The sequence below is a fragment of the Heteronotia binoei genome, chromosome 20 (assembly GCF_032191835.1).
Source record: "Heteronotia binoei isolate CCM8104 ecotype False Entrance Well chromosome 20, APGP_CSIRO_Hbin_v1, whole genome shotgun sequence".
NCBI lineage: Eukaryota > Metazoa > Chordata > Lepidosauria > Squamata > Gekkonidae > Heteronotia > Heteronotia binoei.
In genome coordinates, this window is record NC_083242.1 from 11,140,732 (window position 1) to 11,157,100 (window position 16,369).

At 51.0% G+C, this 16,369-nt stretch overlaps 2 protein-coding genes across 2 annotated transcripts in view; both read left to right on the top strand.

The window, feature by feature from the left end:
* PDAP1 (PDGFA associated protein 1) overlaps positions 1-16,369 on the top strand; it is a 465,345-nt gene that overhangs the window by 342,526 nt on the left and 106,450 nt on the right. The window lies entirely within an intron of this gene.
* LOC132588590 (E3 ubiquitin-protein ligase RNF216-like) overlaps positions 1-16,369 on the top strand; it is a 285,209-nt gene that overhangs the window by 16,875 nt on the left and 251,965 nt on the right. The window contains exons 4-10 of the mRNA XM_060261021.1: positions 3,183-4,007; positions 5,986-6,062; positions 6,464-6,566; positions 7,546-7,710; positions 11,962-12,076; positions 13,647-13,786; positions 15,449-15,499. Of these exons, the coding sequence (XP_060117004.1) occupies positions 3,183-4,007; positions 5,986-6,062; positions 6,464-6,566; positions 7,546-7,710; positions 11,962-12,076; positions 13,647-13,786; positions 15,449-15,499 (1,476 nt within the window). The remainder of the gene's footprint in view (positions 1-3,182; positions 4,008-5,985; positions 6,063-6,463; positions 6,567-7,545; positions 7,711-11,961; positions 12,077-13,646; positions 13,787-15,448; positions 15,500-16,369) is intronic.

Here is a 16,369-nt window from a genome sequence, read left to right on the forward strand (position 1 = left end):
TTGAAGGTAATACTGCCCCCCCCCCTCCATTGTACTGTTGGCTTGGAACAGGCAAAAAAAAATAAGGTGTTACAGTCCACAGCAAAGGGGTAGTGCAGTATAGCGGTTGGAGAGTCAGAATAAGATCGGTTCAGAGGGAAGCTGTGCCAGTCTGTGATAGACGAGTCCAAGGGAGCTTTGACTTTTGGAAGCTCCTTCCCCGAAAATCTAGTTGGTCTCTAAAACGCTCCTGGGCCCGAATCTAGAATAAGACTGGGGAGACCCTGATTCGAATCCACCCCTCCGCTGTGAACCCCCTTGGGGATCTTGAGCCGGCTTACTCCCTTCTGAACCTGCCTCTCAGGGTCGTGGCAAGGATGAAAGTGCGGAAGGAAGAGCCAGGTGTGCCCGCCTGGTCTCCTTAGAGAAAGGCTAGGATTTTAATAGCAATGGCAACAATAATAGTTTCGTTTCGATTTACACCCTGCCGAAGCAGGCTCAAGGCGGCTCACAATACACAGTAAATCACAATAAAACAATTGAGTTAAACATTAAGTTAAAACAATTTAAATAATTTGGTGTCAATTTCCATTTAGTTAGAGGTGGCATTCAATGTTCTAAGACATCCAATTAGATCTTACATCTCGGCAGGTTCAGTTAAAGGCCAGCTGGGATAATAGTATCGTCTTGCAGGCCTTGTGGAACTGGGCTCTGAGAGCCTCGGGCAGTCGGTTCCACCAATGAGGGGCGGCAGTCGAGAAAGCTCTGATCGCCTCGGGCAGTCGGTTCCACCAATGGGGGGCAGTGATGGAGAAGGCTCTTTCTCTGGTTGATTTCAGTCTTGCCTGAAAGATGAGTCTGGTAGATGAAAGGGGAGAAGGCAGAGCTTGCTTTGCCAGGCTCTCTCAATCGCACAGCAGAACCACTGAGCCAAGAGAGCCAGTTTGATGTAGTGGCTAAGTGTGCGGACTCCTAGCTGGGAGAACCGGAGTTTGATTCCCCCCTCCTCCACTTGCAGCTGCTGGAATGGCCTTGGGTCAGCCATAGCTCTGGCAGAGGTTGTCCTTGAAAGGGCAGCTGCTGGGAGAGCCCTCTCAGCCCCACCCACCTCACAGGGTGTCTGTTGTGGGGGAAGAAGGTAAAGGAGATTGTGAGCCACTCTGAGTCTCTGTTTCAGAGAGAAGGGCGGGGTATAAATCTGCAATTCTTCTTCATAGCAATTTGATAGCTCAGGGGTGGCCAACAGTAGCTTTCCAGATGTTTTTTGCCTACAACTCCCATCAGCCCATCCAGCATGGCCAGTGGCTGGGGCCGATGGGAGTTGTAGGCAAAAAACCATCTGGAGGGCCACCCCTGAGATAGAGGAAAGACCATATTAATGGCTGCTTTTCCCACCCAACCCCTCTGATGTTTTAAATATTGAAAGCCCTGACCTGGGTGGCCCAGGCTAGATGGATCTTAGAAGCTGAGCAGGGTCAGCTCTGGTTAGTATTTGGATGGGAGACCCCCGGGAAGCCCAGGGTTGCCACACAGAGGCAGGCAAGGGCAAAGCACCTCTGTTCGGCTTGTGCCTTGGAAGCCCCCTGGGGTCGCTGTGAGTTGGCCGGGACTTGACGGCACTTTCCACCCCCGCCAGATGTTTAGAACAATTTTATCTGACCTTTCTTTCTCTGAGGACTAAGAACGGGACCCCAGTAATGTTGCTTCATAGGAAAAAGCTCCCTCTGGGGTTGAGAGGCAGGGAAATGCTTTCCGGGGGTGTCAAACATGCGGCCTGGGGTCCAAATCAAGCCCCCGGAGGGCTCCTGTCGGGCCTCCAAGCAACTGGCTGTCCTCTGCTTCCTTCTCTCTCTCTGTCTCGCTTCCTTCTGCATCACAGCTTACTTTGCCAGGCTTGCTCAATCACACAGGAGCGACAGAGCAAAGCCTCTGTTTTCTCCATTGGCTGAGGCTCCTCCCTCGGGGAGGAAGGGGAGAAGGCAGAGCTTGCTTTGTCAGACTCTCTCTATCGCACATCAGAACTGCTGAGCCAAGCCTCTCTTCCTTCTATTGGCTGAGGCTCCTCCCCCTCCTGGTCCCGGTTCCTTGGATCCCATGGGATAAATACAAAGAAAGCCTCTTTAAGACCATTGAGTGCTAATGGTTTAAGCATGTTTTATTTTAAGGGGTTTTTTTTAAAAAAAATAATCTTTAATTGTGTTTGTGTCCTTTATAAAGTTTTTAATCTCTGCTACCTAATCTTAAATAGGAATACATACGGCCCGGCCCAACATGGCCCAGCCCGACAAGGTCTCATTTATGACAGATCTGGCCCTCATAACAGATTGGTTTGACACCCCTGCGTTACTCTGGATAGTTGGAGCTTGTTACTAACAAGAACTGTGATGCGCCCTCCAGTTCATACAAATGCCTTTCAATGCTTATTTAGTCACTATAGCCAAAAACTCCCTCTGGTGTTGAGAGACAGGATGCCTTGGATTACCAGGGTTTTTTTTCGGGGGGGAGGCTGTCAAGTTATCGGAAATGCCACCCACCACCTGCTTCCGGTCTTCACTGGGGCAGAGTGACCACCCAGGGGGAAAATACTGGACAAGAGGGATATTTTGGCTAATTTAAGCCAATTGGTTATTGTTTTCTGAACTGATCCCAAGGGGGAGTCTGCCACTTAAAATGTATCACCCAAAAATAAGGGATGCGAGAAGCAATCTCTGTGGTTTAATGCAAACATCAGTCCGTCCCACCGCCACAGTGGAGCATTAAAGATTCATTCAGATCCCAGATGTCCTTCCAGAGAAATCCTGTCTGTATCCTCTTTAAGAAAGCAGCCAGGCAGCATCTGTGGCCTGCTAACTCCTATCTGTATCCTCTTTAAGAAAGCAGCCAGGCAACATCTGTGGCCCACGAACTCCTGTCTGTATCCTCTTTATGAAAGCAGCCAGGCAGCATCTGTAGCCCGCTAACTCCTGTCTGTATCCTCTTTATGAAAGCAGCCAGGCAGCATCTGTAGCCCTCTAACTCCTGTCTGTATCCTCTTTATGAAAGCAGCCAGGCAGCATCTGTAGCTCGTTAACTCCTGTCTGTATCCTCTTTAAGAAAGCAACCAGGCAGCATCTGTGGCCTGCTAACTCCTGTCTGTATCCTCTTTAAGAAAGCAGCCAGGCAGCATCTGTGACCCGCTAACTCCTATCTGTATCTTCTTTAAGAAAACAGCCAGGCAGCATCTGTGGCCCACAGTGATCAAGCCAACCGCTCTCTGGCACGCTGTTAACGAGACAGGGGAAGGAGGCTCCAGGACCACAGGGCCTCACGACGAGCAGAAGCTGGCCGTTAACCTGCAGCAACACCCCACTCGCTGCGATCGCGTGGAGACGAGCGCCGTGATGCCGGCTGAGCACAAGAGCGAGGTCGAAGTTGTGGAGCTTCCAGAATCCTTGGAGCCCCCCAGGCCAAAAGAAGAGGACGGCACCATTCCGAAACCAGGGCCCAGCGGGGCTCGAACGAGGGAGGCGAGACCGACCCGCAAGGTGGAAGTCATTAACTTGGAGGAAGTAGTCCTGGTAACTGACCAGGAGGGAAGGGACCGGAGAGAGGGGGATTCACAGCCAAGGCGAGTGCCGGAACTCGGGGGGGCTTTCCGATGCATCCAGGAGGACGCCCGGCTGGACCACCCGTACTTCCAGCTGGCGAACAACGAGGCCTATGCTGTAGACGATCACCTTTCTCCCTGGCCGCTCCAGTTGGAAGTGGAGCCGGGGTGTCCCAGGAAGAGACCCAGGGTGTACCAGGAAGAGATCCCCGGGCCTGCCTTTCCGCGTCCCGAACCACAGCAGGACGGTATCCCAGGCCCTGCGTCCCCTCGTCTGGCACACCCACCGGAGGAGAAGGGAGGACACTCGCAGGTGATAAACGAACAGGCAGGCCCGTCCTTTCCTGTCCAAGGGTCGCTCAAATCTGGCACCGGCCAAGTTTTCAAGCAGGCCACTCCTTGGCTGGAGAAAGAGGTCGCCGCTTCACTCGTCAGGGAAACGGTCAGTGCTCTGTGAATCGGGCAGGTGATATTGCTAAAGGGTTCTGGGCCCACGGGAGCGGGGGATAGTAGGGTTGCCTGGTACCGCCAGCAGCGGGCAGGGGAAGGGGGGTTCTTCCTGGCAGCAGATTGAGGCCTAGGTCTGACCCTGGCAACACAGCGGAGTCACTTCTGGTGCACCCTGGAAGTGATGTCATCAGGGGTGGAATTCTAGCAGGAGCTCCTTTGCATATTGGGCCACACCTCCCTGATGTAGCCAATCCTCCAAGAGTTTGCAGGGCTCTTAGTACAGAGTCTACTGTAAGCTCTTGGAGGATTGGCCATATCAGGGGGGTGCAGCCTAATATGCAAAGGAGTTCCTGCTACCAAAAAAAGCCCTGAGTACAATAGTGCCTACTTCTGAGCCAGGGCTTTCCTCTTTAACCTCTTGCAGTGTACCCCAAGTTGCAACAGGCTTATTTGTGACCTTCTTTGGAATAACTTCTCTGATCCCTTTGGAGCTGTCCTCGGTGCTGAAGACCAATTACCCCACTATATAGCTTTCTCCAGGGGTGTAATTCTAGCTGGAGCTCCATCACATCACCCTGATGTAACCAACCCTCGCAAGAGCTTACAAAAAAAAAAAAAAAGGCTTGTAAGCTCTTGGAGGATTGGCTACATCAGGGATGTGTGGCCTAATATGCAAAGGAGCACCTGCTAGAATTCCACCCCTGGATGTCATCACAGTGCCGGTAATGTGGGGGCATTCTCGTTTTTGGGCAACCTCTATGGCGCAAGCCATTTGTGCCTTTGAGTTTTTTGCCCAAACACCAGAGCATCCCCACATTGCTGGCAATGCAATGACATCACTGCAAGTTCACATCAGTTGTGACGCCTCAGTTTGCTGCCCGTAAGCCCCCCCCCCCTTCCATCAGCAGATCAACACTGGGGGAGGGGCCCCAGAGCAGACGAATGCCCTGCCCCTGATGGGTAGAGAAGTTGTGGCGTGGGACTAAGAGTTAAGAGTGTCAGTCTAGTGTCTGAGAGGCCTGGGTTCGAATTGTCTCTCGCACCAACGAAGCTCGCTGGGTGACCGTGGCCTGGTCACAGTCTCTCAGCCTAACTTGCCTCCCAGGGTTGTTTTGAGGGTAAAACGGAGAAGAGGAGAACGCTGTAAACTGCTGTGGTTCCCTACCTGGGAGAAAGACAGGGTACAAATGAATTAAATAAATTCTCCGCCCTCGATTCTGATGCTTTGAGCTCTGCTGTGATCCTTGCTGTCAGAAGCGCTTCTTTATAATCTGATCTTCCTTTCTTGATTGTCTCCTTACTCTTTGTGTGTGTGTGTGTAGGGTTGTTCTCACCCCCTTCTCCCATCCTTTAAATGCTCTTCACCCCCCAAAACATTGACGTGGGTGTCAAGTCAGAAAATCAATCCCACCATGGGGGTGTCCCCAAGCATGCCCTGTAGCTCAGCAAGTCTGGCCACTGTCTGAGTGGGGTCTTACACACACTGAACCAGTTTGGTGTAGTGGTTAAGTGCGTGTACTCTTATCCGGGTTTGATCCCCCACTCCTCCACTTGCACCTGCTGGGATGGCCTTGGGTCAGCCATAGCTCTCGTAGGAGTTGTCCTTGAAAGGGCAGCTTCCGGGAGAGCTCTCTCAGCCCCACCTACCTCACACGGTGTGGGGGGAGAAGATATAGGAGATTGTATGCTGTTCGGAGACTCTGATTCATAGAGAAGGGTGGGGTATAAATCTGCAGTCGTCTTCTCCTTCTCCTCCTCCTCGCTCTGGAGACAAAGTGAGGCGCAATTGTAAAAAACAGAAACTACAAAAAGAAGAGAAGGTGGGGGGGGGTTGGTATTTGTGTGTGTGTGTGTTTGCGCCTGGAAGCCATGGCAACCTCTGATGCCTGACACCTACTGTGGACCTGGAGGATATTCAGGGAGGTGGCTGAATAAAAGCTCGCGTGTGGTTTTCTTTCCCTCCCGTGCAGGAAGCAAGGTTTCCGGATGTAACCGTAGAGTACATTGAAGAGCTGATACAGTGCAAGAACTACTGTGACTTGAACACGTAAGCACACTGCTGTGTCTTAAACATGTGAGCACGCAGGCTCTTGGGGCGCTTTTAGAAGCCTGTGAACAATGTTTTTTTGGGGGGGGGGGGAGGCAATAGCTCTGAAGCAGGACACACAACCAGCCTTGACAAACAGTGCTCCTAGCACTTGTTTTTTTTTTAGTACTCTTGACTCCCTCACCCCTTCCAGGTTCGTCCCTTCTGGTCTCTATGGTTTGACTCTTCCCAGCCTCCCCGTCGCACCGCTCTTTCTGTTTTCTTTCATCTGCCCCCCCCCCCCCACCCTATCGCTTCCCAGGGCCTGCAAATTATTCTTCTTTTTTTGAAGACTCTGCAGAGGATGCGATCCGTTCTGTGGAAACTGCTGTAACCCGCTGTTTGCATCTCCTCTCTTGCAGCCTTTGTAATTTTCTCCTGGAGAATCCAGATTATCCAAAGAAGGAGGGCAGAGTGGTTTTAGATCCCAATAGCAGCCTGCTCTCCACTCAAGAGGAGGCAAAGGTGAGTGAGAAACTGTCATGTGCACGGTAAGATTTCTCTATCTCCCCCTCTCCCTCTCTTTCCCTCACCCTCTCTCCCCTTCCCTTTCTCCCCCTCGCTCTCTCCTCCCCCTCTCTCCCCTCCCTCCTCCTCTCCCTCCCTTTCTCCCCCTCTCTTTCTCTCTCCCCCCTCTCTTCCTTCGTCTCTCCCCTCTCTCCCTCCCCCTCTCTGCCTCCCCCTCTCTCCCCCTCCCCCTCTCTCCCTCCCTCCCTATCTCCTCCTTCTCCCTCTCTCTCTCTCTCCCTCCCCCTCTCCCTTTCTCCCTCTCCCTCCCGCTCTCTCTCCATCCCCCTCTTCCCCCTCTCCCTTTCTTCCTCTCTCTCCCTCTCTTTCTCCCCCCTTTCTCTCCCTCCCCCTCTTCGCCCTCTCCCTTTCTCCCTTTCTCCCTTTCCCCCTCCCACTCTCTTCCTCTCTTCCTCCCTCCCCCTCTCCCTTTCTCCCTCCCGCTCTCTCCCTCCCTCTCTTCGTCCTCTCCCTTTCTCCCTCCCGCTCTCTTCCTCTCTCTCTCTCCCTCCCTTCCTCTCTCTTCCCTCTCTCTCCCTTCCTCTCTTCCCCCTCTCCCTTTCTCCCTCTCCCTCCCTCTCTCTCCCTCCCACTCTCTCTCCCCCCAGTTCTGCCTCTTAACCTTGCCTGATGTCGTTCTGTTCCACTGATAACTAAACTTGCAGCTCTCTCCCAGTGGATAGTCTGGCTGACCTCATCAGGGTAATCATTAAAGGATTCCGGAGCCCTCCTAGCCACCTCCCTGAGAGCAAACATAAATATAGAGGCTGGAGCGTTGGGAATAGGGGAAACTCGAGTTTGAATCTCCGCTCCCTTGCCTTTGAGCTCAGATCCTCAGAGGGAGGGGCGAGCAAAACACGTTAGCGCAATCCCCCTTTCGCGAGTTGTTGCTACCCGCTGCCGACCCGGGCTCTCCTTTTTCGCTCCCTCCTTCCAGGTGCCTGAAGTCGACTACTTTGACTTCACCAAGCTCACCCTGCTCGACCAGCGTTGCTTCACTCAAGCCGCCGACCTCCTCATGGCCGACTTCAAGATCCTGAGCAGCCAGGACATCAAGTGGGCGCTGCACGAGCTGAAGGGACACTATGCAATCACGCGCAAGGTCCTTCCCTTTCTGGTTCCCGTCCGCTCTGCCTTCATAGCCCCTCCTCTCCTTCCTTCCAAGTGCCTTTTCTCTGAGTTGGAAGCAGCCTGACTGTGGAGTCAGAAAGTCAGTCCCACCATGGGGGTGTCCCCGACTGCACCCTGTAGCTCAGCAAAGCTGGTTAAGAACATAAGAATGTAAGAGAAGCCATGTTGGATCAGGCCAGTGGCACATCCAGTCCAACACTCTGTGTCACACAGTGTGCGTGTGTGTATATATGTGTGTATATATATATATATGTATACACACACGCACACACACACACACACACACACATATATATATATATACTATAGAAGAAGAAGATAGAAGAAGATATTGGATTTATATCCCGCCCTCCACTCCGAAGAGTCTCAGAGCGGCTCACAATCTCCTTTATCTTCCTCCCCCACAACAGACACCCTGTGAGGTGGGTGGGGCTGGAGAGGACTCTCACAGCAGCTGCCCTTTCAAGGACAACCTCTGCCAGAGCTATGGCTGACCCAAGGCCATGCTAGCAGGTGCAAGTGGAGGAGTGGGGAATCAAACCCGGTTCTCCCAGATAAGAGTCCGCACACGTAACCACTACACCAAACTAGCTAATAGCCACTGATGGACCTCTGCTCCATATGCTTATCCAATCCCCTCTTGAAGCTGGCTATGCTTGTAGCCACTGCCACCTCCTGTGGCAGTGAATTCCACAAGCTAATCACCCTTTGGGTGAAGAATGACTTCCTTTTATCCATTTTAACCCGACTGCTCAGCAATTTCATTTGAATGCCCACGAGTTCTTGTATTGTGAGAAAGGGAGAAAAGTACTTCTTTCTCTACCTTCTCCATCCCATGCATAATCTTGTTAACCTCTATCATGTCACCCCACAGTTGACGTTTCTCCAAGCTGAAGAGCCCCAAGCATTCCTACCTGGATGAGGTGGGGTCTTACACACACGCCCTCCCTGGAGGCAGAGTGTAACACAAGCACAAGAAACAAACTGCACAAAAGGAAGAGAGGGTTGTGGGGATTGGATTTGTGTGTGTGTGTGTCTACACCAGGAAGTCATGTCAGCCTCCGGTAACTGACCCCTACTAGGGACCTGGAGGATATTCAGGGAGGTGGCTGAATAAAGCCTGCCATCACCTCCCAGTGCTGGTATTCCAAGGAGGTCTCCCATCCAAGAAGACGACTGTAGAAGACTGCAGATTTAAACCCCGCTCTTCTCTCTGAATCAGAGACTCGGAGTGGCTTACAATCTCCTGTATCGTCTCCCCCCACCATAGACACCCTGTGAGGTGGGTAGAGCTGGAGAGGACTCTCACAGCAGCTGCCCTTTCAAGGACAACCTCTGCCAGAGCTGTGGCTGACCCAGGGCTTTTCCAGCAGGTGCAAGTGGAGGAGTGGGGAATCAAACCCGGTTCTCCCAGATAAGAGTCCGCGCACTTAACCACTGCACCAAACTGGCTCTCCACCCTGCTCAGCTTCCAAGATCCGATGAGATCAAGCTGACCTGGGCTATCCAGGACAAGAAGAGAGCTTTTGAGATATTACAGAACCCTGCTGATGAGAAACTCTCTTCTCTTTTGTAGAACTTTTCTGCTTATTACATTCATGTCACGCTTTTCCTCCAAGGAAGGCTTCTTCCCTGTGTCTCACAAAGATGTGAACTTGTGACTGTATATTCAAAAGGGGCTTATAAGCGTCCATTTATATTAAAAATTTATTCGCCGCCTTTCTGCCTCTCAGAGCTCAAGGCGGCTTACAATGTCAATAAGGCAATGACCAGTGCTTTTTTTTTTGTAGGAGGAACTCCTTTGCATATTAGGCTGCACCCCCCCTGATGTAGCCAATCCCCCAAGAGCTTACAGTAGGCCTTGTGCGAAGAGCCCTGTGAGCTCTCAAAGGATTGGCTACATCAGGGGTGTGTGGCCTAATATACAAAGGACCTCCTGCTAGAATTCCACCCCAGACCACACACCCCTGATTTAACCAATCCTTCTGGAGCTTACAGTAGTCCCCGTACTAGGAGCCCTGTAAGCGCTTGGAGGATTGGCTACATCAGGGGTGCGTGGCCTAATATGCAAAGGAGTTCCTGCTACAAAAAAAGCCCTGGCAGTGACTGTAAAAAAAAAAATAGAAGACCACTGTTTAAAAAGACATAGGATAAGTGACCTGCTTTCTTCTAGGTCAGCATGGGATTTCCACCTTCACAGCTTTGTCCGAGAGTGGGTGGGTGGGTGGAGTAAGAGCATGTCCTTTTTCTTAAGGCAGTTTTGTACTTTGCAGCTAATCCTTGTCTGGGTTCTCCCAAAGTTCATGCTTTCTAAATAGCCGATTAGTGCTCTGTGCCACAAGAATCCTGAATTCTTCACCCCAAAGAAACACGGCAAAGGCGTGATTGGCATCGCCAGGTGTTAAAACATCAGGGAGCCCAATTTGGGGTGCATCTGGTCTCCGAAGGCCCTGCTGGAATGGCCTTGGGTCAGTCAGAGCTCTGGCAGAGGTTGTCCTTAAAAGGGCAGCTGCTGTGAGAACCCTCTCAGCCCCACCCACCTCACAGGATGTCTGTTGTGGGGGGAGAAGATATAGGAGATTGTGAGCCCCTCTGAGTCTCTGATTCAGAGAGAAGGGCAGGATATAAATCTGCTGTCGTCTTCTTCTGTGAAGTTTTAGTGAAGGTATGGTTTCTCCTGCAAGGAAAATAAAGTAGTTTCCAGTTAGGAAGAAGATGAAGACGACATTGGATTTACAGTATTTTTTGCACCATAAGACTCACTTTCCCCCCCCCAAAAAAGTGGAGGGAAAAGTGTGTGCGTCTTAAGGAGCGAATACTGCAAAAAATTCACACAAATGCCTCTAAATTCACACAAACGGCTCTAAAAACTAGGTGCGTCTTATGCTCAGGTGCGTCTTATGGAGCGAAAGGTATATCCCGCCCTATACTCTGAATCTCAGTCTCAGAGCGGTCACAATCTCCTTTACCCCCGCCCCCCCAACAGACACCCTGTGAGGTAGGTGGAGCTAAGAGAGTTCTCAAAGCAACTGCCCTTTCAAGGACAACTCCTATGAAAGCTATGGCTGACCCAAGGCCATTCCAGGAGCTGCAAGTGGAGGAGTGGGGAATCAAACGGGATTCTCCCAGCTTAGAGTCCACACACTTAACAACTACACCAAACTGGCTGTCATAAGAGACTCCAAGGGGACCAGCAGGAGGTCCATCAGCAGGGCAAGAACTCCAGAAGCCCCCTCCCCCGTTGCCCCGCAAGCACTAAGAATATAGAGCATCACTGACTCAGACAGAGTATTCCATCTATAACTTGTGGCTACAAGCCACTGATGGACCTCTGCCCCATATGTTTACCCAGTCCCTGTTGAAGCTGTCTGTGCTTGTAGCTGCCCCCACTTCCTGCAGTAGTGAATTCCATGCATTAATCACTCTTTGGGTGAAGAAGGACTTCCTTTTATCTGTTCTAAGTTTACTGCTTGTGAATTTCATTGGGTGCCGATGAGTTCTTATATTGTGAGAAAGGGAGAAGAGAATTTAGCTGCCGTTTCTCCAAGCCAGAAAGCCCTAACCTCTCTAACTTTTCTTTATAGGGAAAGGTGTTCCACCCCCTTAATCGTTTTAGTTGCCCTTTTCTGCACCTTTTCCAGTGCCATAACATCTTTCTTGAGCCGCAGTGTCCAAAACTGTACAAATGAGGCCACACAATAGATTTCTACAGGGGCATTATGGAGTTGTACGGAGCACCGTTTCACGTTTTCAGATTGTGTAAGAACTGGGCCACCCTTATGCATGAAATTGTTGAGTAACGTTAGCCTCCTTTGCGATGTAGAAGAATAAGAATAAGAAGATTTTGGATTTATATCCCGCCAACACTCCAGATCTCAGAGTCTCAGAGCGGCTCACAATCTCCTTTACCTTCCCCCCCACAACAAACACCCTGTGAGGTGGGTGGAGCTGAGAGGACTCTCAAAGCAGCTGCCCTTTCAAGGACAACCTCTGCCAGAGGCTGATCCAAGGCCGTTCCAGCAGCTGCAAGTGGAGGAGTGGGGAATCAAACCCGGTTCTCCCAGATAAGAGTCCGCACACTTAACCACTACACCAACTAGGAGTGTTCTGCGCGTGACACCTCTTTTGGACTCCCCGCTTTTGCTGTTGCAAGCGGCTCCAGAGACTATTCACTCGCTCCCACATGCCGCTTATCCATTTTTTTTTTGTTTGTTTCTTCCAGGCCTTATCCGACGCCTTCAAAAAATGGCAGGAGCTGTCTCCCAAAGCCAGCGGGAAGCGCAAAAGGAGAAGAACGATGAACGAGCATACCTACATAGATTTTAAATTTGAGCAAGGTGAGTTGGCAGGAGAAGAGAGCGCAGGCAGGACTGTGGGAAGTGGCTCTCTTCTCCCTGTCGGTGCGGGTGTTTGCAGAGTGAGCGGTGTGATGTGTGCAACGATGAGCCCCAGTACAGAAGTGAGCCAGACACCTGCAGCTAGTGCTAAAACAGTGTATTTACAATATATATACAACGTGCTCACTTGTGCAGAAAGATACATCAACTACGGGACCAAAGTGCTCCGCCAGCATGTGCCTTCTCGAAGAGAGGCTTGTGCATTGCCAGGACAGTCCATATATAGTTCCTTCAGCCAATCCTGGCAGTCCATAGTCATGCTGACTCGGCAGGTCCCTTCCACCTGTCTCCAGCCGGCTAGAACCGGCTTGTAGATAAGGTCACTGTGACCTAGCTTGCCGGCTAGATCATCTGCTGTCACAATAGAGCTGTCAAACTGTGTAGAGAGAGATTCAATACTGACACTCCCCCACCCCCCGAAAAAACAGCTTCTGTGCCAAAATTCGAGCAGTGCGGGATGGACAGGCCAATCCATGGAGATGGGGGGGGCAGGAGCAGAGATGAGCCACAACCCCAGAGTATGTAACGTGGGGCTCCCCAAGCCTTTTGTGTGTGTGATTAAATTTTTAATTTTTTTTTTAAAAAGTGGGGTATCATACTTAATAAAAAAATAAGACATCCCCTGAAAATAAGCCCTAGTGTGTCGTCTTGAGAAAAAACAAACATAAGACAGTGTCTTATTTTCGGGGAAACGTGGTAGTTTGCCTCTTGAAATGGAATAGCCAAGACCCTTCCTCCCCCCTTGGTAGCTTTTGTTAGGGCTGGAGCAGTTGGAGCCTCAGAGATCGACAGTCTTCCATTAGGGGATACCCTGTGTCAGATTCAAAATGTCTCCGTGCTAAGCCCTGGCTGCACGCGAAAGTCCCTTTTGGGCGTTACAATTGCACGTGCCAGAGATGCAGAGGACAGTGTTCACTGCGCCTACACACGCGGGATGTGTGGCATAACAGGCAAAGGAGTTCCTGCTACAAAAAAAGCCCTGCGTGCAGCGTTTTTAGCATATGCTGTCTACCCTGTTTCCCTGAAAAGAAGACCTACCCCAAAAAAATAAGCCCTAGCAGGATTTCTATGCATTTGTTAAATATAAGCCCTACCCCGATAATAAGACCTAGTGATGGGCGTCGCAAAAAATCCAGGATGGAATGTTCCAGAAGATGACTTAACTGTATTTGAATAAATGTAGATTGTTGTATCATACTTAATAAAAAAATAAGACATCCCCTGAAAATAAGCCCTAGTGTGTCTTCTTGAGAAAAAACAAATATGACAGTGTCTTATTTTCAGGGAAACATGGTAGTTTGCCTCTTGAAATGGAATAGCCAAGACCCTTCCTCCCCCCTTGGTAGCTTTTGTTAGGGTAACCCAGCCGAGGCCCTTTGAACAGCGAGGGCGACTTGAGTCACGGAGCAAGCAAGAAAGGGAACTTGCAGGCTTTCCCAACCTTTCCCTCCTCACCCTTGCACGTGTCTCTTTGCCTTTCCGGGCTGCCCCTTCCGCACGGCTGCTCCAGGCGACGTGAAGATCGAAAAGCGCATGTACTTCTTGGAAAACAAGAGGCGGCACTGGAGGAGCTACGACCAGCTCGCTCTCCTCCCGGCGGTACAGCTGGAGTGGGAGTTTTACGAGCAGAAGGTGAAAGAAATGGCTGAGGTGAGTGGCGGGCCGGGCACTACGTCTGGGCCCTTGATGCGCCCTGCAGTTCATTGGCACTCTTTATCCCCATCTAGGCGACTCTGGGTCTTACCCAGAAGACCCAGCTGCTGCCTGTGCGCCAGTGTTGCATCGTTTCCAGGGGTGGGATTCTAGCAGGAGCTCCTTTGCATATTAGGCCACACACACCTCTGAGGTAGCCAATCCTCCAAGAGCTTCCAAAAAAAGAGCCTTGTCAGCTCTTGGAGGACTGGCTACCTCAGGGGTGTGTGTGGCCTAATATGCAAAGGTGCTCCTGCTAGAATTCCACCCCTGGTGGTTTCCCAGGCTAAATGCACCAAGGATAGAGGAACGAGCCAGACACTCTTGTCTGTTGTTTGCGCACAGCAGCTGCGATTGAATTGCAAGAAGAGCCCTGAAGGATCAGCAGCACTATGAAGAAGAAGATATTGGGTTTATATCCCGCCCTCCACTCCAAAGAGTCTCGGAGCGGCTCACAATCTCCTTTCCCTTCCTCCCCCACGACAGACACCCTGTCAAGTCCAGCAAAGCAGCCAACCAGTTTCCCCGGAGGGCACGGAGGCCGAAGGCTAACCCAGGCTAGCCCGATCTTGTCAGATCTCAGAAGCTAAGCAGGGTCGGCCCTGGCTAGAACTTGGATGGGAGACCTCCAAGGAATACCAGGCATGGAGGCAGGCCATGTCCCCCACCACAGGCCAAGGCAGGGGTGGCCAAACTTGTGTAACATGAGAGCCACATAGAATAAATGTCTGAGAGCCGCAACACATGAATGTCAGATGTCTGAGAGCCCCAAGACATGAACGTCAGATGTTTTGAGAGCTGTGAGACAAGAAAGGAAAGAAGGAAAATAGATGGGGTGGGAGGACGGGGAGAGAGATGGAAAAAGCAACTTTAACTCTAAATGCATTCTCCAAGCTGCCAGCTGGCTTGGCTTGGAGAAGTGATTTAAAGAGACAGATGCCTTCTCCAAGCCAGCCAGTAGGGCAGTGGGAGCTTCAAGAGCCACACAATATGTGTGAAAGAGCCACATGTGGCTCCTGAGCCACAGTTTGGCCACCTCTGGGCCAGGGCTTTCCCCTGAGGCTTCCTGCTTCCAGACATGGAGGTTCCGTTGAGTCCCCAGGGCTAATAGCCAGCGACGTCCCTTTCTCCCTTGAATCCATTTCACCCCTTTTAAAAGCCATCCATCCTCACAGCCAACGCTACTTTTCAGGCCCTTTTGGAGCAAAGGAGAACTTACTTTTGCAGCTCCTGAATCCGTCGCCCGTCTGAAATGAGCCAAGCTCCTTGCCTGTCTTAACCTGTACAGTTTTGTGTAATAGGAAACCAGAGGGAGGCAAGGAGGGGCCGCGGCTTACTGGGAGAGCCTCTGTTTGGCACACAGAAGGTCCCGGGTTCAGTCCCCGGCATCTCCAGTTAAAAAGGACCAGGCAGTTGGTGACGGGGAAGGCTCTGGAGAGCTGCTGCTTGTTAGAGCTGCCGCCCTGAGCCTGCCTTGGCGGGGAGGACGGGGTATAAATAAAAAATTATTATTATTATTATTATAGAGCAGACAGTGCTTAAAAGGGTCTGATTCAGGTGAAGGCAGCTTCCGGCGTGTTCATTTGAGGTGTCTGTGAGCCTGTGTCTGTCTCTTTGCAGCATGCGGATTTCCTCCTCGCCCTGCAAATGAATGAGGAGCAGTATCAAAAAGTAAGTAGACTTGTTTGCCCAGAGAGAAGTCGTTCCCACGGCACCTTCATTCCACACTCGCAGGAAGCGATCTTCCAATCGCGGCCCCGCCAAGACTCGTTTAGCCCCTTCTGTTGCAAACCGAGCCCGTGTCTAGCACGCCCGGGGTTGTGTTTCCTTCAGGCCACCCTGGTTTGATTCGACTGCAAGGAAATGGTCGATCCTCCGTGTTCTTGTTTGCTTGGGGTTTTTTTTCCTCTCTCCAAGATACTGCAGCCTAACAGTGGCAGGGCTGAATCGCTGGCTGTTTTGTCCCGTCCTGTCACGTAGCCTAGCCAGCCTTCCCCGGTTGCCGTGGGGCCCAGCTCAAAGTTGAGATCAGCAACGCTTTGTTTTGACCAGCTGGATGGAAATCCAGCGGCAGCTGCTGCACCAGGGCTGGCCAAACTCGCTTAACATAAGAGCCACAGAGAATAAATGTCAGATGTTTGAGAGTCGCAAGACATGAATGTCACATGTTTGAGGGGGAGGAAGGCAAATAGATGGGAGAGGGAGGAGGGGGAGAGAGGTGGAAAGGAAGCAACTTTAACTTTAAATGCATTTTCCAAGTTGCCAGCTGGCTTGGCTTGGAGAAGTGATTTAAAAAGACAAAGGCCTTCTCCAAGCTGGCCGATGGGGTGGTGGGGGCTTCAAGAGCCACACAATATGTGTGAAAGAGCCATATTTATTTATCTAAGATTTATATCCCGCCCTTCCCACTAGGTGGCTCAGGGCGGCTTACAACATATAAAACTAACATAAAATCTAAAATTAAGCATTAAAATCAACATTTCATAAGTTATAGTTAAAAATCTAAACATTTGTTATATACATAGACATTGAAATCACAAA